The sequence below is a fragment of the Narcine bancroftii genome, chromosome 11 (genome assembly GCF_036971445.1).
Source record: "Narcine bancroftii isolate sNarBan1 chromosome 11, sNarBan1.hap1, whole genome shotgun sequence".
NCBI lineage: Eukaryota > Metazoa > Chordata > Chondrichthyes > Torpediniformes > Narcinidae > Narcine > Narcine bancroftii.
In genome coordinates, this window is record NC_091479.1 from 87,049,285 (window position 1) to 87,071,897 (window position 22,613).

At 41.2% G+C, this 22,613-nt stretch overlaps 1 protein-coding gene across 5 annotated transcripts in view; it reads left to right on the forward strand.

Annotated features, from left to right (window-relative positions):
* The window catches only part of met (MET proto-oncogene, receptor tyrosine kinase), a 106,774-nt gene that overhangs the window by 24,987 nt on the left and 59,174 nt on the right, over positions 1-22,613 (forward strand). For 2 of the 5 annotated variants that reach the window (XM_069903869.1, XM_069903870.1), the window contains exons 2-3: positions 721-825; positions 9,061-10,287. In XM_069903869.1, coding sequence (XP_069759970.1) covers positions 808-825; positions 9,061-10,287 — 1,245 coding nt within the window. In that variant the 5' untranslated portion in view covers positions 721-807. Of the gene's footprint in view, positions 1-720; positions 826-6,036; positions 6,098-9,060; positions 10,288-22,613 lie in introns of those variants that run through there. The other 3 variants (XM_069903871.1, XM_069903873.1, XM_069903872.1) reach the window with 2 other exon arrangements.

The window sequence follows — 22,613 nt, forward strand, 5'->3', positions numbered from 1 at the left end:
ATAAAATCCCCCCAACAACCTTGCACCCTCTACCTTTGAAATGAAATTCAGCAGGAGGCATGGTGGATGCTGCAGCCATGATGGATATTAAGTCGAGCAGCTAGGTATGAACATTACCGGTACATTATAGAACTGACACTGGTCCCTTGCTTATAAGATTGCAATGAATGGGCAGACAGTCCTGAATGAGCTTGCAATTGGTCTATATTTCCCTCAGAACAAATGGTTGGACTTCAGCATCACCTGGCTTATTATTTGACCGGCTTTTTAAACCAAAGTCATGAGATTGCCATGGAATGTACCCTGCATTCATGCATAAATCTTTTCCTCTTCTGACCCACATCCTTGCATTGTGGAGAGGGTTGACAGAGAATTCGTTTCTGAACTTCTGATTCTCAATGTTCATTTAACATCCCTTTCAGAAAAGCAGAATACTGGAAAAACTCAATGAGATGAAGACAAAAGTGACTGCAAATGCTGGGATCTGGAACAAAAAAAAACATAAGACATACTGTATATCAGTTTAGCACTCCTGCTAGTCAGCTGCGATGCATAGGTGTTTATTTTGGAATGATCTCCTCTGCTATTTCAATAAGTACACATTTGGAAAATCATTTACTCCTAGAGCATTGACCAAGATTTTCTTAGCATTTTTCGGAGTGCTCTCGCCTTCAGCCAAGATCACTCTTTGTAAGCGGGGTTTTTTTTCCTTTCCTTCAGAGAAGCCGAGACCAAATGTTGCATTGCTTGATATAGATCAGCAAACTCCGCACCGATTCTGAGCTGAAGCGAGGGAATTTGTCGATTATGAGCATCAAGTCCACCGTAAGCAATCTTTTACAACTTGTCACTCTTCCTTTTGAGCTTCTCCTTTTAGGGACCAATAGTATATAGCAACGTTGAAGATACTACTGGGATACACACTGCTGATTACATCAATTTGTGATATGAAGGGGTGACATAGCACTTAACGCAGTGCTGTTACAGCACCATCGACTGGACTGAGGTTCGAATCCCATGCCGGCTGTAAGGAGTTTGTACATTCTCCCTGTGTCATCATGGGTTTCTTCCAGGTGCTCCAGTTTCCTCCCACTGTTCCAAATGTACCAGGCATTGAAGGTCAATGAGTGTAATTGGGCAGCACGGACTTGTGGGCCTGTTACCATGCAGTATGTATAATTTTTTTAAAACTGGAGAACGTTAGTTATCTTTCAATCATAATCAGGGCATAATTATGACCTGGGTTTTTATTGTCCCCTATATTGTGAGGAAATTCCAGTTTTTCCACAGTATAATCATACAGAAAATAACCAGCTAATTGAACCCTGATATGTTGATCACTCACAATAGGAGTTTTGCAAATTATAAAACCAAAAGACATAGGAGAGGAATGAGGACATCCGGCCCATTGAGTCTGCCCTACCATTCCATCATGGCTGATTTATTGTCCTTTTCAAACCCATTCTCCTGCCTTGTCCCCATAACCCTTGATTCCCTTCCTGATCAAGAACGTATCTACTTTCACCTTAAATATCCCCACTGACTTGGTCACCACAGCCATCTGCAGCAACGAATTCTACAACTTCACCACAGTCCGGGTAAAGAAATTCCTCATCATCTCTGTTCTAAAGGGATGTTTTTGTATTCTGAGTCCGTGTACTCTGGTCCAGACTCTCCACATTCTTACTATCCAGACCTTTCAATAATCGAGAGGTTTCAATGAGATTTCCGCACCCCCCCCAATTCTTATAAATGCCAGCGAGTACAATCCCAGAGCCTTCTGAAGCTTTCACTCCACAGATCATCCCTGTAAGCCAGTTCTAGACCTTCCCCAATACCAACACATCCTTCCTGAGATATGGACCCCTAATAATATTCCAAATGTGGTCCAACAAATGTCTTAAAACGCATCAACATCACACCCCTGCTTTTAAATTCTATCCCTCTCAAAATGAATGTTGGTATTCCATTTGCCTTCCTTTCTTCTGACTCCATATGCAGGTTGACCTTTAGAGATTCTTTCATGAGGGTTCCCATCCCTCAGCACCTCTGATTTCCAAACTTGTTGCCCACCCACTTAGAAAATAGTTTATGTCTTTATTCCTGCCACCAAAATCCAGGATCAAACACCTCTGCCCTTTCTTTGCCCAATCACCCAAAGTCCTAGGTCCTCTTGCAGACTCAGTGCTTCCTCAACACTACCTGCCCTCCTCTGATCTTTGTATCATCTGCAAACCTGGGCCACAAAGCTACCTAATCCACCATCCAAAATCACTGCCTAAAGAAATCTCTTGGTGCCTGCCACATTGACCACCGCCAGTGGGCTGATATCGCCTCAAACCGTGCATCTTGGCGCCTCACAGTTTGGCGGGCAGCAACCTCCTTTGAAGAAGACCGCAGAGCCCACCTCACTGACAAAAGGCAAAGGAGGAAAAACCCAACACCCAACCCCAACCAACCAATTTTCCCCTGCAGCCGCTGCAACCGTGTCTGCCTGTCCCGCATCGGACTTGTCAGCCACAAACGAGCCTGCAGCTGACGTGGACTTTTTACCCCCTCCATAAATCTTCATCCGCGAAGCCAAGCCAAAGAAAAATCATGGAGGTATAACATGAAAAGAAGCAGCCCCAGCACCAAGCCTTGCGGAATACCATCAGTCCCCAGCATCCAACCAGAAAAGGTCTCTTTTATCCCTACTCTCTGCCTCCTGCCAATCAGCCAATCTTCTACCTTTTCCATAATAGTATTGGCTTTATTCTTGCTCAGCAGCCTTTTGTAAAACTCCAGGTAAACCACATCCACTGACTCTCCTTTATTTATCCTTCCTTTTATTTCCTTAAAGAATTCCAACAGGTTTGTTAGGCAACATTTTTCCCATCAAGAAACCATGCTGACTGTGATTTATTTTACTGTGGCCTCCCAAGTACATTGAAACCTCACCTTTAATAGTCGATTTTAACATCTTCTCAACCAAAGTCAAAGTTCAGATTTATGTCAGCGTGTATACATGACATCACATACAAACCTGACATTATCTTTCCTGCGGGCCAGGCAGAATTTCTACTTATCAGAGGTGCGAAAAGCTGTACTCAAGAAAGATAAGTATAAAAAAAGAGAAATGTCAACAAAGAAAGAAGTGCAAGCAAATTAACAATGCAATTCAGAAAATAAATATTCAATTTAAAAAATGTGCAAAGTAAGTGTCCTTAAATTAGTCTCTAATTGAGTTTGTTGTTCAGGAGTCTGATGGTGAAGGGGGAACAAATGTTCCTGAATCTGGTTGTACAAGTCTTGCAATGCAAAATTGTTTTAAGTGCTGGAGCTCACCAAAAATGGTGACAAGAATGGGCCGGGAGCCACCCCCCCCCAAACAAGGAGCTGGGAGCCAACCCCCCCCCCCACGAGGTGCCGAGAGCCACCCCCCACGAGGTGCCGGAGCCACCCCCCACGAGGTGCCAGGAGTGTCACTCCCCTTAAGCTCCGGCAGCACCGCACCCCAGCCTTTACTTCTTCCCTGATGGCGGAAGCAAGAACAGCATGTGCATTCCATGTGTATATTCTCGATAGTGGGGAGGATTTTGCCTGTAATGTACTAGGCTGTGTCCATGAACTTTAGCAGGGCTTTCCACTCAGAGGTATCGGTGCCCTTACACCAAGCCGTGACGCAATCGGTTAACGCACTTTCCTGAGAAAGTCGAGGTGCTGACGTGCTTTCTTAACGCAACATTCATGTGTTGCATCCAGGAAAAGTCCTCTGAAATAGTGACTCTTAAGAATTAAAATTTGTTCACCCTCTCCACCTCTGATTTCCCCCCCCCCACCCATGAAGTCACCCACCAAAATCAGGCTAACTGTCCTACACTTTCCTGTCTTTTTCTTCCCTCCTTTCTCAAAGGGTGGAGCGATATTTATCCATATTTTTTATTGAACAGATAAAAATGTCAATTCTGTGTATATCATGAGAAAAAAGATTGTTTCAGTAGACAATCTGATAAATGGCCTTTCAGGTCATCCTATCTAATTGTGGATTGAAATGCTCCTGTGTCAGTGCTCAGAAGTTTGTGGATGTTTGGTATGGCAAATTTCTACAGATGTAGAGTGGAAAGTGTACTGACTGGCTGCATCATGGTCTGTTATGGGGACACCAATACCCCTGAGTGTAAATCCCTGGATAATGTCGTGGACACAGCCCAGGATGTCACAGGCAAAACCCTCCCCACCATCAAGGACATCTAACACTGCCATTGGAGAGAAGCAGCAATCATCAAGGATCCACACTACCCAGCACATGCTCTCCTCTCACTGCTCCCATCAGGAAAGAGGTGCCACAAGACTCGCACCACCAGGTTCAGGAACATCTGCTCCCGCTCCACCATCAGACTCCTCAACAACAATCTCAATCAGTAACCCCATTTAAGGACTCTTACTTTTGCACTTTATTTGTTTTCTCTCTGTATTGCACAGTTTGTTTCCATTTCTTTATTGTAAGTTGAGTACAGTCTTTTGCACTACCAATAATTCTCCCTCTGCCACAGGAAAAAGAATCTCATGGTTGTATGTGATGTCATGTGTGTTCTCTGACAATAAATCTGAACCTAAAATCTGCTAACCTGTAAACTCAAATATATAAAGATTTCCACTCAGAGGTATTGGTCCCTTACACCAAGTCGTGACGCAATCGGTTAATGCACTTTCCTGAGAAATTTTGTTAAAATTCCACCATTTTAGTTTCCTGCCTGAAAGAAACACCAACAGAAGCATCCAACGTAATTGTTGTAAAAATGGTCTGATATTAGTATCAATCACAAAAATTGGCTTCATCTTTAAGTAAATTGTAACATGTTGGTCAAAATGGTTCTTTCAATGGCTATTGGCTCGTCTGTTGTGATACATAATGAAATTAAGTGATTTCATGTACAGCATTATGCCAGATCAGTGGATGGAAATACTATAATTTTGAAGAGCAAGCACTTATTTTCCATGAGTCAATAGCCTGTGTTTGGAATGGTAATGTACATAAGATGCACAAAAAACCACTGATCAGTTCCCTGGGGAAATTACTAAGACAAGAGAAAGCCTATTTTTGATAGGTGAAGCATGATTATAAACCACATTATCCATTCAAATAGAATACACAAGAAGAAGGATGTATTTTACATGCTGTTAATAACAGCAATGCAAAGATAATGGATTGGCAGCAGAAAATAGCCCAAACCGCACAAAAGGCATTGCATTATCCAGAAAATGTTTGGTAATCTTTTACTAGAATCTCCCGCAAGTAATCGAAATTACCTTTAAAAATAAAATTATAGAAAATTACAGCATTTTACAAGCCCTTCAATGTTGTGTCATCCTATGTTAACCTACTCCACAATTTAATTTTTCCCTACCTCACATCCATAACCCTCTATTTTTCTTGCATCCGTGGGCATGTCTGACAGTCTTGTGAATGTTGCCATTGTATCTGCCACCACCACTTCCCCTGGTAAAGTGTTTCAGACACTCACCATTGTCTGAGTGAAACTTACCCCCCGCATTTCCCTTAAACTTCCCTCCACTTGCCTTAAACTCATGTCCTCTGGTGTTTCCTATTGTTGTCCCAGGATAAAGATGCTAGCTGTCCATCCTATCAAAGCCCCTCAGAATCTTGTATGCCTCTATTAAGTTATCTCTCATCCTTCAAAGCTCTATCAACCTTGCTTCACATGACATGTTCTCGGATCCAGGTGATATCCTAGTAAATCTCCTTTGCACCTACTCTAAAATAGCTTCACCCTTCCTATGATGAGGTAAAATTATACCGACATACAATACTTTATATTAATCTTTTAGCTATTGAATTATTTTTATAGCTGTATGTATGCAAAACTAAGTTGAAGGCAAAAATGAAAGATTGCAATCACTTTAATGTTTTCTAGTGCTGTCCAACCTGCCTGGCAAGACCTTGTCAAAAGTCTGGCTAATGTCCATGTAGGAATGTGAACTGTACTGTCCTCATCAATCTTCTTGGTCTGAAATTGATGCTGAACTGTGATAGAGTCTGTCCTAAGCCCAAAGGGAGCTGACCCTTTATGGGTTCGGTCAGGTATACATTCAGGTAAAATATTCATGTTCCCCTTTCCTTTACATGGAACAGCAACAGAGCAGAATGAAAAGAGCATCAACAACTCTTAAACGTGGTGGGTTCACTTGGAACCAAAGCAGATTTTCTTTCCGCTCAAGATTCCTGAGGGAATATTCAATATTTTGTGCAGGCCTGGATCAGTACTTAATCCAGCTAAGGGTGATGTGTTAAATATCAAAGTTTGTGCCCTCTGCCTTTGATCAATATTTGGTATTTCATCCTCAAACAAAAGAAAACCGTGCCTGAGATGGTTATATTTATGTTGATGTTCAAGTTGTTTTGATTTGGATATGGAAATACAGTGAGTAACCTCAGATGGGGTTTTATTTATCTGGGACTGGCTAGGTTTTAATTTTATACTTGAGCAAAGCTTTTTTTCGTTGCTCTTCCCCACTGAAGGAAGACTCGGGTACAAAGCAGTTTATTGTAAATTTATAGTTAAAGAATCTTTAATAGTTTGCCTTTGTTTTTAATTTGTTACCCACAGTCACACCATTTTCATTAAAAAATAATATTAGACTCGACTTGGAGAAATGAGACAGCAGCAAAGGGAAAATCAAAATTCTGCAGAAATGTAAAATAAAAACAGAAAATCCTGAGATTACTCAGCAGGACAGGCAGCGTCTGCAGAAATGAAACAGAGTTGATGTTTCAGATTGAAATGGAAGAGAAAGAAAACAAGTTGGATTTAAGTTGCATTGATGTGGAATGAGATGGATCAGACAAAAACGTATTGAACTTGCCATCATATAATCTATATTCATTAGATGACAGAGTGGACTTAAAGCTCTGGTTGGCCAATTCCTAGTTCTAATTCATCTATCTGTATGTTTACCTGATAGTGCAAAGATTAATTTTTTCCTCATGTTTTTTCATCTTCCATTCCCAAGCTCTTCATTGAATCTGCCTACAATTTGCTGGGATGATCATGTAGAACCCCGTCTATGTGCTGTGTTATTATGTAGGCAGGAGCAGTCTTCAGACCCAAAGTCAATCATCGTTCCTTTCTTCTATCTCCAGTGAGAATTGTTGGATAGGACAGTAAAACCCCTGGTATCTGGCACCTATGCGGATCTGTAGATGCTGAACAAGTGTATTTTATGGATGTTTGAAATTGCATGATTGATGAACTAACGGTGGGCCCACCAAACGCATATTTTACCTATTTCCTCAATTTTTTTTTGGCTGGTTGCTTGAGGCTGCCAGTTGCTTGAATTCCAGATAATAGGTTTTTTACTGTAGTTGGTTACTTTCTATTCACTATTCACTATTCAAGCATCCTAAATATAACCATATAACCACTTACAGCACAGAACAGGCCAGTTCGGCCCTACTAGTCCATGCCGTAACAAATTCCCACCCTCCTAGTCCCACTGACCAGCACCCGGTCCATACCCCTCCAGTCCTCTCCTCTCCATGTAACTATCCAGTCTTTCCTTAAATGTAACCAATGATCCCGCCTCGACCACGTCCGCCGGAAGCTCATTCCACATCCCTACCACCCTTTGCGTAAAGAAATTTCCCCTCATGTTCCTTTTATAATTTTCCCCCTTCAATCTTAAATCATGCCCTCTAGCTTGAATCTCCCCCACTCTTAATTGAAAAAGCATATCCACATTTACTCTGTCTGTCCCTTTTAAAATCTTAAACACCTCGATCAAGTCCCCCCTCAATCTTCTACGCTCCAGAGAAAAAAGCCCTAGTCTGCACAACCTTTCCCTGTAACTCAAACCTTGAAATCCTGTCAACATTCTTGTGAACCTTCTCTGCACTCTCTCTCTATTTTGTTGATATCTTTCCTATAATTTGGTGACCAAAACTGTACACAGTACTCCAAATTTGGCCTCACCAATGCCTTGTACAATTTCATCATAACCTCCCTACTCTTGAATTCAATACTCCGATTTATGAAGGCCAACATTCCAAATGCCTTCTTCACCACATCATCTACCTGAGTATCAGCCTTGAGGGTACTATTTACCATCACTCCTAAATCCCTTTGTTGCTCTACACATCTCAATAGCCTACCATTTAATGCATATGACCTATTTAGATTTGCCTTTCCAAAATGTAACACCTCACACTTATCTGTATTAAATTCCATCAGCCATTTCTCAGCCCACACCTCCAGCCTTCCTAAATCACCTTTTAATCTACGGTAATCTTCCTCACTGTCCACAACACCACCAATCTTTGTATCATCTGCAAACTTACTTATCCAATTCTCCACCCCTACTTCCAGATCGTTAATATATATAACAAACAATAGTGGACCTAGGACCGATCCCTGAGGAACTCCACTAGTCACCGGCCTCCAATTGGACAAACAATTTTCCACCACTACTCTCTGACACCTCCCATCCAACCATTGCTGAATCCATTGCACTACCTCCTTATTTATACCTAATGCCTCCACCTTTTTCCCTAACCTCCTGTGGGGAAATTTGTCAAAAGCTTTACTAAAGTCTAAATAGACAACATCCTCGAAAAACTCAATCAGGCTTGTCAAGCATGATCTACCCCTGACAAAACCATGCTGATTACTCCCTATCAATCCCTGTACCTCCAAATATTTGTAAATGTCCAAAGAATACCCTCTTTTAGATATCCCATTCGATTGTAAGATTGCTGAACAGATTGCCCATGTATTAAATAAACTGAAGTAAATCACAAAAATCTGTAGACTCCGTGGTTGAAGTAAAAACACAAAAAGCTGGAGAAACTCAGCTGATCAAACCGTGCCCTTTGTGTAGCAAAGGTAAAAATACATAATCAATGTTTCATCAAGGTATTAAATAAATCAGCCTAGCCATCATGAAATTATCAATTTTAGCAACAATCATGCGTTCAGATGGAATAAAAATATGTAAACTACACATAGTAGTCAGTTTCCTGTGATCAGTTGTCATATGCCCTCTATTATCTTTTTCTTACAGCTAATGATATATTCTGCAATGTGGCATCCTGCAAGCACTTGGACGCTCCTGATGTTGTTGGGAAGCTTGGTGCAGCTGAGCTGTGCAGACTGTGATACAGCAAAGAAGGATGTGGAGTTGGACATGAACCTGCAATACAACTTTTCCAACTTTAATTCAGAAACTTTAATCCAGAATTTGGTCCTCCACAATGAGCGTATTTATGTAGGGGCAACAAATAAGATCTATGCACTAAACAGTAACCTGGAGAAGATCTCTGAATTCAGAACTGGGCCTGTACTGGAATCCTTGAATTGTTCGCCATGTGGCAACTGTGAGGAACAGGAGGACCACTCCTCGACTGAGTGGAAAAACAACAACAACATGGTTTTGCTCGTCGAAACCTTTTATGGAGATCATCTTATCAGCTGTGGTAGCACAAGGAATGGTGTCTGTTTCCTTCACAATCTCGAGGAAGAGGGCCTTGCCAATTTTTCAAGCAATGCCCAGTGTATGTACCAGTATTCATACTTCAACAACAAGCTTGGCTTATACCCTGACTATATTGCCAGCCCACTGGGAACAAGAGTGCTGATGACAAAGAATGATAGATTTGTGAAATTGTATACAGGTGCAACACTGAGTTCTGCTCCTCTTTCACTCCATTTACATTCGGTATCCATAAAGAGATTGAAAGAATCTGAAGATGGCTTTCAGTTCCTCTCTGAACATTCATATCTGGATATTATTCCACAATTCAGGGATGCCTATCAAATTAAGTATCTTTATGCTTTTGAAAGTGGAGACTATGTGTACTTTTTAACTGTGCAACGTGAAAATTTGCACTCAAAGTCATTTCACACCAGAATTGTTCGGTTGTGCACCTCTGATCCTTATTTGCACTCTTATATTGAAATGCCACTTGAATGTATAATCAGCGAGAAACGAAGGAAGAGATCCTCAAATATAGAAGTCTTCAACATCCTTCAGGCAGCGTATGCAGCCAAGCCCGGTGCCTATTTTGCTAAACATTTAATGATTTCTACTGAAGACGACGTTCTTTTTGGAGTATTTGTGCAGAGTAAACCAGAGTCTTTGGAACCTATCAACAGTTCGACTGTCTGTGCATTTTCTGTACAATACATCAATCAATTATTTGAGATGTTCATTGAAAAGTGTCAGAAAGAAAACCATCCAAAAGGTCTTCACTATTTTTACAGCGGTGGTGATAGATACTGCGTCAATAAAGTAAGTTGATTTAACTGCGATTTTAAATGATTATGTCATGATATAAGCTATAATTTCTGAAACACAGAAAGATACATTGACCTGCAGTTTATTATTTTTATAATGCATAAGATTTCAAACAGAGGGAGAATATCAATTGTGCTTTTTGCAATTGCATAAATTCGGAATGGCTTTTAGATGCATTTAACTACCAGTAGATGGATTTTTGAGATCAGTTTGATCTCAGCAACAGATGAATCACCTTTCCTCCACACTTAATGAATGGAAGGAGAGATGAAAGGCCATGAAAGACTATCAATGACATAATTGTGTGCACATCTAAAGCATTTGTATCAATTTCCTTTCCCTTTTTTAATAGTGCTATTGACTGATTTATTTTAAACTAAATTAACACCTCCATTGGGAGAGAAAATCTGGCTAATGTTAAAGCACATTGTGAGGAGAGAAGATTTGGTTCCTTAAGAATAATTTGGTCCCTCTAAAAATATGGAATGTGCAAAGTAACTAAGACCATTGGAATAATAGATATGCCAAGGAAGTACCATTTTTCACAATGTCTTTAACACACTCTATTGATTTTTCCCTTCCTGAATAATATCCAGTTCATTCCTATCATCAAATAAAATCATTCCCATCACTCAGGCAATCTGTTCCATAAATTCATTAACCCTCTGACTCAGTCACTTATCTCTTTTCTACATTTTAGACCTATTGAGGATATACTGCCCCACAAGTTCAGTATTCTTTGTGTTGATGGCAGGGTTCAAATTCTCCTGTCCACATCCTTTGTGTAAATGAAGGCATGAATTGGTTATTCTGAAAGGGTTTCCGGTGCACTGAAGCAAGTGGATTTTTTATATCAATTTGACCACCTCAGTTGGGTATCTGTACATTTAACAATAATATCAATCAATGGAGAATGTACAATTCTTGTAATTTTTGTGATTGTATGAATGACATGGGATTCAACTCTATAAACTTGTCTTAAGTGAAGCAGTCCAACAATGAGTTCCTGTTTTGCAGACGTATTTATTGTGCCTCACAGTGCCAGGGACATGGGTTAAATCCGGATTTCTTGTATTGTCTGTATGGAGCTTGTCTCTGTGGCCGCATGGTCTCCTCTGGGTGCTTTGGTTACCACTCACATTCCCAAGACACACGAGTTAGTAGGTCGGTTGGCTACTGTACACTAGAATGTAGGTGAGTGGTAGAGTCTGGGAGAGTTGAAGACAATGTGGGGAAGAATGAAAATTAAAATCACCGTTTGATTGGTGTAAATGGGTGGTTGATAGCTGGAATGGACGCAGTCATCTTAAGGGTCTGTTTTCATGTTGTATCTCTCTATGACTCAGCATCCAAACTGTATAGCCTCATCGCATACCTTGGACCACCATCTCCCATCCTACCATGATTGGATTCCACTCACTTCTGATGTCCTCCATGCTCCCTTGGATCTTTCACCACTTCCCCACGATACAGCTCCACACCCACCATGCCACCAATCTTGTTCACAACAGTTTTTGCTTGCTTACGTATGATCACCTGATTTCATCCCCATCCTCTTCATTGCTTTTCCTCAGCCCCAGTCTAATCTTCTCACTACACCATTATCATCACCTCCCCAGCAACCCAACACCATCATCCTTCCCAACCACCACTAGCCCCATTCTTGCACTAGCCCATTCCCCTCCAATCACAGCTCTTGCCCAGGTCTACTATTCTTGCTCCACAGCCATATTCTTTCCCCCACTGTTGCTATGATCTCCCCAGCCCCTGTACGTGCTCCAATCTGTACGTGCTCCAATCTGCTAGTTAAGCCTGAGTGCTGAATGATTGCTTTTCACAGCCTTCTAACAGTGATCTAGTACATCGTGCCTTTTTAATCTGCTTTCATACATGAAGAATTTTTAATCCAGAAATTTCTTGAGATGTTTACAATTTTCTCTTGCTGATAAACTCCATGATTGTTTTTGTTCTTTTTATTATAATGCATCTGATGTGATGGCTTCGATTACAGCTTCTGTAACAAAAATCCATTTTGTTCCTTTGTTCACTGTTGACCAGCACTAAACACTCTCCATAGTTGTTTCTGTACTTTATTCTCTGCCTGTGTGAAAATCATTCCATGGTAGTCAAATCTGGGAATTTTGTCATCAATATGCTGAAGTACACATGCATTCCATTTAGTTCTCTTGAGAGAAGATGAATTTGCAAGCAGCTGTGCCTCTGCTAAACAACTGATATTTCAATTGAGCAACACGCAAACTGCTGAAGAACCTCAGCAGGTCAGACAGCATTCATGAAAAGCAATTGGTTGTTAATGTTTCAGGCCAAACCCCTTCATCAACAATCAGGGTTTCAGCTCAAAAATATTGACTATCTACTTCCTTCCATAGATCCAGTTTTCCAGCATCTACAGTCTCTCTTGTTCACAGGTTGTTCATGCATCCTCTCCAAATTCCTTCGCTCTTTTTGCCCACTTTGACGGGTGTTCAACTAGGTTTAGTAATAACTCTCAAGTCTGGAAGTCCCGATAGGCCAGTCCCAATAAAGGGACTATTGCCTCCCATAAAGGGACTATTGCCTCCCATAAAGGGACTATTGCCTCCCATGGATGCTGCCTGACCTACTGATTTCCTCCAACATTTTGTGTGTTGTCCAAAGGAAGTTTAATTATCCTTATGTGCAAAATTATCCTTATGTGCAAATAGGTAGCAGAATGAAGAGTAGGTGAACGGGCTTGTGAAAGAAATCATATTAGCAGGGAATGGAGATGCACAGAAGACTGCAGAACTCATGGAGGGCTCCGCGGTGGAGAGGCCAAGGATTCAAATTCCTGGGATCTGCTGGGGTCACCATGTCAATCTGAACCTGAAGAAGTCTCTGACAAACTACCATCAACACGTCACTTATGAGACCAGGGGAACCAGCATACTCGGCCACTGCTACACCACCACGAAGAATGCATATCGAGCCATACTACAACCATACTTCACCAAGTCTGATTGCCCGGCTGTACTCCTACTCCCAGTGTACAAGCAGAGACTGAAGACCACTGCACCAGTGGTGAAGGTGGCAAAAGTGTGCTCGAGGAAGGTGGAGGAGCATCTGCAGGACTGCTTTGAATCAGTAGACTGGAACATATTCAAGAACTGACCCATAGAATTGAATATGCACATACGGGGTGTTCCCCAACCAGAATCCTTGGATGAAACAGGATTCGTAACCTGCTGAGGGTGAGAACAAGGGTGTTTAAGGCCGGGGATCGAGATCTTCAAAAGAAGTCCAGGTACGACCTCCGAAGTAATGTGGCAATTCCAAAGGAGGCTACCGACAGACAGATACACGCCAGCTAAGGCAGGGAGTGCAGGCCATTACAGCCTACAAAGCAAATCCAAATGCTAATGACGGCTGAGATGCTTCAATGCCTGATGAACTAAACACCCTCTATGGCCGCTTTGAAAAGAAGAGCCAATCAGTGCCTACCAGAATCCCTGAAAAGCCTGAGGACCCTGTGATATCTGTCTCTGAGGGTGACATCAGAACATCATTCAAGAGGGTGAACCCTCATAAGGCGACAGGCCCTGACGGCGTATCTGGCAGGGTACAGAAAACTTGCGCCAATCAACTAGCCAGAGTCTTCATGGGCTTTTTCAACCTCCCAACCTGCTTCAAAAGGGCATCAATCATCCTGGTACCTAAGAAGAGTAGTGTGAGCTGCCTCAATGACTATCACCCAGTACCACTAACTTCTACGGTGATGAAATGCTTTGAGAACAGGTCATGCCAGGATTAGCACATACCTAAGCAAAGATCTTGGCCCTCTGCAATTTGCCTATTGTCACAATCACTCCACAGCAGATGCAATATTGCTGGCTCTCCACTCAGCTCTGGACCACATCAAAAACTGTAATGCATACAGTTGCTCTTCATCGACTACACCTCAGCCTTTGATACCATTATTCTCTCAGTCCTGGTCAAGAAACTACAAACTCTAGGCCTCTGTACCCACCTCTGCAACGGAATCGAAAGACCACAGTCAGTATGAATTGGAAACAACATTTCCTCCTCACTGATTATCAACATAGGCGTACCCCAAGGATGATCAATCGTCCCACTGCTCTACTCGCTGTACACCCATGACTGTATGGCCAGGCACAGTTCCAATGTCATCTACAAGTTTGCCCATGACACCACAGTTGTTGGCAGAATTACAGACAGCAATGAGAAAGTGTACCAGAGGGAGATAGATCAGCTTGTTGACTGGTGCAATGAAAACAACCTTGCACTCAATGTCAGCAAAACCAAGAAGATGATTGTGGACTTCAGGAGGAAGTCGGTGGAACATGACCAAGTCCTCATTGAGGGCTCAAGAGCTTCAAATTTCTGGGTGTCAACATCTCCAAGGATCTGTCCTGGAGCCATCACGTTGATGCAATCACAAAGAAGGCTCGCCAGCAGCTATACTTTGTGAGGTGTCTGAGGAGATTCGTTGTGTTACCAAAGACTCTTGAATACTTCTACAGGTGTACCATGGAGAGTATTCCGACTGGTTGCATCACAGCCTAGTACGGAGGCGCCAACTCTCAAGAAAAGAATAAATTGCAGAAGGTTGTTAACTCGACCTGTGACATCACTGGCATCAGACTTCACTCCACTGAGGACATCTACACCAGGAGGTGTCTTAAGAAAGCGGCCTCTATCCTCAAGGATCCCCACCACCTGTCTTTTTTTAAAATATTTTATTTATGATTTTTCCAAACTCACAATTCCAATAGTTCACAGACCAACAATCACGTTCATCAAGTATGTTTACATTTCTTCTACTGAGTCTGGTTTTATCCCCCTTCTCTCCCCCCCCCCCCACCAAAAACAAAAAAAGAAGACATTAACCATTTAAATAAAAAAACTGAACTTCCATGAAAAGGCAAAAACACTTATTTAACATTAAAAAAAATCAAGACACTACTGACCGAGGATAAATAACAAATTAAAAAAGAACATATTAACCACAAGGTCTGTTGGAGCTCAATGCCTGTCCTCCAGGTCTCTTACATTCATCTCGACTTAGCCTGATTGGAATGGATTCCCTCCCCGCCCCCATCCACTCCACCCAGGAAAGAGTCAGGCAGGAAAGCACAGTGGACCACATTATATCCTTGCACCTATATAACACAGGTATGGTTGCCAGATTTTAAGAAAAGTTTCATAATTTTTCCTTAGATTATAAGTAACTTTCTCCAAGGGAGCACAGCTCTGCATTTCCATATTCCAACGCACAATGCCCAGATGAGAGTCTGACTTCCAGGTCACTGTTATGCACTTCCTGGCCACCACCAGAGTGATCAACACAAATTGGATTTGAAATTTGGACAGCTTCATTGTAAGCCTTGTGCCCATGATATTTCCCAACAGGAATAACTGGGTCCTGTGGAAACTCTTTACCTATGATTTTCTCTAGAGCTCGGCCTAGCTCTACCCAAAAGGGCCTCACCTTGGAGCATGACCAGCTTGATTGCACAAAGGTTCCCATTTCTATGCCACACCTGAAACATTGATCCAAAATTTCTGGTTTACCTTTATTCAATTTCTATGGCATGAGTTATAGCTGGTGAAGAAAGTTATACTGCACCCATCTATATTGTGATTTAATTATTGTATGACACAGATCTGACCAGCACTGTTCATCTATCGTAACACCTAGGTCCAATTCCCATCTCTGCCTTGGCCTATGAAGCCCTAGTTTCGGGCCTCTGCTTGGAACAGGAAATACATTACTGAAATTATTTTTTTTGTATTCCCTCTTCAAATCGGAGTCTTCATGTCACTGCACTCCAGTAGAGCCATGTTTGGACCCAATTTGTACCTCAGGAAAGATCTCAACTGAAAGTAGCAAAAGAGTGTCCTATTTGACAAATCCTATTTAATTCTTAACTGCTCGAATGACATGAGCTGCCCTCATTCATAACAGTCCTCAATACACCTGATCCCCTTTTGGCACCAGGTATCCAGGATCTTGTTATCAATAGTCAATGGTATTAAATTATACTGAGTCAGGGGGTGGGTGGGTGTGGTGAATCCCTGCTAAGCTGTTTGTCTTACCTTCAGCTTGGAGACCACCCCACTTTCTGGCCAATACATTGATTAATTTTGTTCCACACATATAGTGTGTGTTTTAGAAAGGGATGTCCTTCTTGCCAGATAACAATTTGGCATCCCATTAATAAATAAATTCTCCTGACACTTTCTCACCTATCGTCTGTAAACAAATTTGTGCCCACAATGGTGTACCTCCCCCGTCAAAGAGCAAGGTGATCCACCTTGACTGGGCTGCCCAGTAATATATTTTGAAATCTGGTAAACTCACTCCACCCAGACCATAGTCCCATGTTAATTTCTGCATGGAGACCCTGGCTACCTTTTTGTTCCAAAGGAAGGCCATGCCCTCTTCACACTAATACCATCAGGAAGGGGGTAGAAAAGCCCCAGCAGTGTATATTACTGGGGGAAACTCTTCATCAACAAATGGGAATGAGCCTGATGGGTTTGCTCAGAACTACACTCAGTGGGCTAATGCCTTCCTCCCACATCACATGAGAATGTAGCATGGAAATAAACCTGTCCAGAGGAAATGTCTTTTCATTGTTTTCAAATAAAACAGATTATGTTGTTAAGGTATAAATCATCAGGTTTCAGCAAAATGTTGCATTAATATAATCTCAACTCGATTATAAAAATTTTGATCCCCTGTTTATAAGTATTTCCATTGAGGGTTGGAGTATTCTTTTGAAAGCCATCAATAACACTTTCAGATCACCTTATTGATATTTTAGTAAAATCTCCAATAGCCATCGTCACAAGGGAGGTGAATCCACCACATAGCAAAGCATAATCGAGGAGGAGCATTGTTGAAATATCAGATCAATAATACCAAATGGAAAGAGTAGCTGCAAGATGTAAGAATGGAAGAACATAATTACTCAGGTACCTCAGGGATGAATGCTATGAGATGTAGGAGCACCAGGAGGAAACTCGTACAATCACAGGGATAATATGCAAACTCCGTACAGACTACACCGAAGGTCTGGCTCAAAGCCAGGTCATCAGAACTGTGAAGAAGGCAGCACTGCATCACTGGGTGCCACAGATTCTGTGGACAGTTGCAGTTGTTGAAAGCTATCTTAATGAAATGATGCCCTTGTCAGTTGTTGTAAAGAAGGCGACCAACTCATTCAACTGTCGGTCATGATGAGGAAATTAGTGCAATTCATTCACTGTGAAAACAAGCTCATTGCACTCTCTTGCACAACCATGACGGTTTTATTCCCAGGAAATGGATGCAATTATGAAGAGAAATTATACGGAACCTCTGTAATACGTGCAAGTGTATTTCTTTCATGGATTGACGGCTGTAACTATTCAATTTTAGATAAACTTCGATGACTGCATTAAAATTAAAGCAAATTGTAAATAGCAGACATATATTGTATGAAAGTATTGTGATCAGGAGCCAGATTTCAGTTCAATAAGCGCTTTAACTTTTTTTTGGCAATCTGCTCTAATTCCGCTGATTGATGATTTCTTCTTTTCCTATCTTCATCCCGTGACCTTAAATACTTTTTCTCCTTTCTAATGCTAGTTTTCCTACTTACTCCGTTTTATAACCACGTGTGTAGATGAAACTATTAGCTTACGACGCTCCTGCTGATTCCAATGTCTTTATTTTGAGATTTTTAAAAAAACACAAAATGCTGGAGGAGCCCAGTGGGTCAAATTGAGGAAACTGCTTGTCAACTTTAATGCAAAGTTTATGGTAGCTATCTTTACTTGCATCTTATTGATGTTGCACTAACCTTTGCTGATCGAGAGGGAACCAGAAAAGCCAATTGCTAAAGTAAATATCACATCATCTGCTTAACTACCTGCATACATTTATTTAAATAAATTGCTGGAATTTGAACAGGCTATGGGCATTAAATGTGGAAAATAAGCTGTGTTTTTTTTTAAAGTATTGATTAAAACTCTTACATTCCTTGAAGGAACATCATGTACATGTTGAATTCATTAGTTCTATGAGTGTATCCATATCTCTTTGTTTAATTACACAAATTGACATAGCAGATTGATTTCTCCCTGTGAAGGCACTTACATTGTGATAGACTCCGTCCCTCATGAGCTGAGATTCGTATCTAGTAATGGTCAATATTGATTTGTCTTGTCCATGAGTGTTCAAATGAAGGAAAATCCACAAGTATTGTGTAAGGAAAAAAATGATACTTTTAAAACAGAATATTTTAATCCTCATTTGGAAACAACAGTGAATTAAGATGATGTTTTTTTTTAACTTTCTTTCTATCGGACTATTTCATGACTTTGTTTAACTGCTGGTGACAGCAGGATGAATTTAATATCAATGAACTGAATCTGAAAGCTGGATATCTCCTCTATATGGGGGATGATTGATCAGGCACAGTTACAAAATTAAAATATATTGAATGACCTTAATTATTCACATTCTGTGAATGTTGCCTAAAATTGTATGATTCATTCACCATTTTCTGTTCCATTGTTATTGAGAAAGTGGTGGTGACTTGGACCATTAAACCACTGTAGTCCTTGTGTGGCTAAACCCACAATACAGTTTGGGAGGGAGTTCTTGGATTTTAAAACCATTAGGGGTAGAAATAGGCTGTTCAGCTCATTGAGTCTGCCCTTCCATTTAATCATGAGCTGATCCATTTTCCCACAACCCCAATACCCGGCCTAACCTCTCCCCCATAACCTTTGATCCCCTGGCATCAAGAACCTATCAATCTGTGCCTTAAATACCCCCAATGACCTAGCCTCAATAACCACCTGTGGCAACAAATTCTTCAGATTTACCACCCTCTGGCTGAACAAATTCCAAGATATCTCTGTTCTAAACTGACACGCTTAAATCATGAAGTTATGCCCTCTTGTCCTAGACTTTCCCATCATGAGAAACAACCTTTCAATATTCAAAATGTTTCAATGAGATCCTAAAGTCCAATAAATTCCCCTTTCTGCCATCTGCAGGGACCATGATTCTCTTGTCCACTCCTCCCTCCCCACTGATCATCTGCTTAGGACCTACCCCAGTGAACGCAGGAGATGTGCACACTTCTTCCCTCACCACCATTCGGAACTCCAAAGAGTCCTTCCAAGTGAAGCTAAGCTTCACATGAATCTGCAGGGGTCATCAACTGCATCCGGTGCTCCTGTTGTGGTCTCCTCTACATCAGAGACGCAGACTGGAGATTGCTTTATTGAGCACCTCAGCTCTGTCTGCCGCAATAGCGTGGATCTCCCAGTGGCCACCCATTTGAATTCTTCATCCCATTCCCTTGCTGACATGTCTGTCCATGGTCTCATGTACTAACAGATTGAGACCATTCAAAAATAGGAGGAACAACACCTCCTCTTCCGACTGGGAACCCTCCCAGCCAGATGACATTAATATAATCTCTGGCTTTAACTAACACCTTCCCCCCACCCCCCCCCCCCACCCATCTTCCTCCTCCTGTCACATTTCCCTATCTGTCTCTCTATCCCATCTCCTTTCGCACAAACATGATAAATTCTTACCTGGGTCCCTTATCACATCCAATTAACACCTTTTCTTGGTCTGGATTCCTCCCCCATTGTCTGAATTCTGAAACTTCCTGCTACTGGCCTTTTCTGCTTGTTCCTTGAAGGGCTCAGGCCCAAACCGTTGCCAATATATCTTTGTCTCCTATAGACGCTAAAAAGACCGGCTGAGTTTCTCCAGCATTTCGGTATGTTTTTAATAACAATCACAGACTTTCATCTTTCACTCCATCGAATACAGGCCAAGAGCTATCATATGCTCCTCATTTGATAACCCTTTCATTCCCAGAATCATTCTATCAAACCTCCTTTGAACCTTTTCCAATGTTTGCTCATTTTTTCTTAAATGAGGAGCCCAAAGCTGTTCACAATGCTCCAGGTAACAGCGAAGGAATAGCACATACACAACATGGCGGGAGAAACTTAGCAGGTCACTCAGCATCCACAGGAGGCAAAAATATATCAGTGTAACCAATGGTTGGAGCCTGAGCACCTGAATAAAAAGGTGGAGGGGATGATGTTTCCACGTGAGGATGGTATGTGGTTTGGAGGCAACTTCTAGAGCACACATGTCAAACTCAGGCCCGCGGGCCAAATTTGGCCCGTGATATAATTATATTTGGCCCGCAAGATCATATCAAATATGTATTAGAGCTGGCCCGCTGGCCGCCGCGCCAGTATAGCGCATGCACAGCTAATACTACAAATCCCAGAATGCTTTGCAAATGCATTGGCACCGGCCCGTCAGCCCGCTAATCACCCCCACCTCCTCTCTTTACTTTCATTGGCATCTGCGACCTGTCGCCCAACTCACACGTAATAAACCCCTTACGAAAAATGGCCAAACGAAAGACAGAAAACAGGACCTTTCAAGACAGGTGGGAGACAGACTATATGTTCATCATTTTAAAGGACAAACCTGTTTGTCATTGAAGCAAGTTGTTATTTTTTTGACTTGTTGGCTTGTGGAAAAAAAATACATTTAAAAGGAGCTTAAAGGCTATAGAGAAATATTATTTATTGAACATTTTATTTCTCATTTGTTAATGCTTCTTCTGGAAAGAGTTTAACCAAAATTATTATTAAACATTTATTTTAATAAGAAAAAGTTTAACATTACGTATGTTGAAAGAAGAGAAAACATGCAGATGTTGTTGAAAATTTTCAATCAATATTTAGTTTGGCCCACGACTTAGTCCAAGTTTTTAATTTTGGCCCTCTGTGAATTTGAGTTTGACACCCCTGTTCTAGAGGATGGTGTTCCCATGGTTTTGATGCCTTTTATCTGTTGTGTTGAATGGGGTGAATATGGGTGGTTTATTGTGTTTTATATAATACAATGTTTGCATCAGTGTTATAAACTCTGTTAGAGACACTTCATTGTCTGTTTAAAAGGAATGTTGTTTTTGAACTTTTAGCTTCTATCTCTCTGAGAAGAGATTTGAAGAATGCAAATCAATTGTAAATACCAATTTAAAAAAAAATAAAACCTCTATTATTGTAGAGGAAGCAAGTATGAATCAGTTGGTTGTATAGCTATAAATTCTACTCTAAAGATGGCTTTAAGGAAAGAAATCGGTCTAGGTGCACCAAGTCATGAATTGGGTGTTAATGCCGCACCACACTTGAATGTAACAATGGTGCATTCGCAACTACAGAAGGAAATTTAAAAAGTAGCCAGTGCTTCAAGTTGCAACAAATTCACCACTCTGGTTGTATTACATAACATCATCATGAATGTGAGGGTGAAATGCACCGTCGAATCTAAGGTTGTGCTGAGCAACGTGAAGAGGCTTGTAGCCTTAGCTCAAGGTGAAAGGCAAACCGCTTCATGTTCAGAATTGCCTCCAAGTGTTGTAGACATGATTTGTTCAGTAGGCCCTATTTCACAAAGAATCTAAAAGTACCTACCAACAAAGTTTTAACTTTTATTTGGTTTGTAGTTTTGAATTCTTCCAAAGTAAATGTCAAGAACTAAGTTAACAAATTATACAAATTTTAAACACGAACTAAAATTAGACCTCTTGACCCACAAGTAAATTGACTAATTCAAGTGGAAGTCATTGAATCTCAAAATTAAAAAAAAATGTTTTTGATGTATTTTTGTTTTGCTATGGAAAGGTGGAAAAGAACAGTGGGTGTGTTGCCCTGATTCATTAGCTCAATGTAGTAGGGAATGCAATAGTGGAACATGGACTAAAATCTGAAGGGAATGAACAAACCAGGAAAAGGATGGCTCAACAACATGAGGAGGAAAAATAGAAGTCTCTTCAAAGCAAAATGAGAAAGTTTCTAAAAATTTCAGAAGCACAGAAAATTATCCTGTACTGGAATATGAGATTGGGTTTGGGAACATATAAACTAGGGGTCTCCAAAGTGAATGATATTGACCCCTGGGGGCGGGGTCAATGGGATTATCAAAGAGGTTTAAAATGCCAGGGGGTCGATTGAACTTTTGGGGTTGAAAGAATTGTGGAACCAGAGTATCCTGCTCCTTCCCGGGAGCCCACGGCGACTTTTTCGATGCAGATGGCACCATACCCGATGTTAAGAATGGAGTTGCCATCGCCGATGCTGAAGACTTGAGCCCAGCTCCTTTTGGCAACTTTCTGGCCAGAAGCAAAGGTGTGTGTGTTTTTTTTACTGTTATTGTAATCACTTGATTGTTAATTTACAGATTTGTTACTAAGCGATGGGGGTGTTTTAACAAAGTTTGT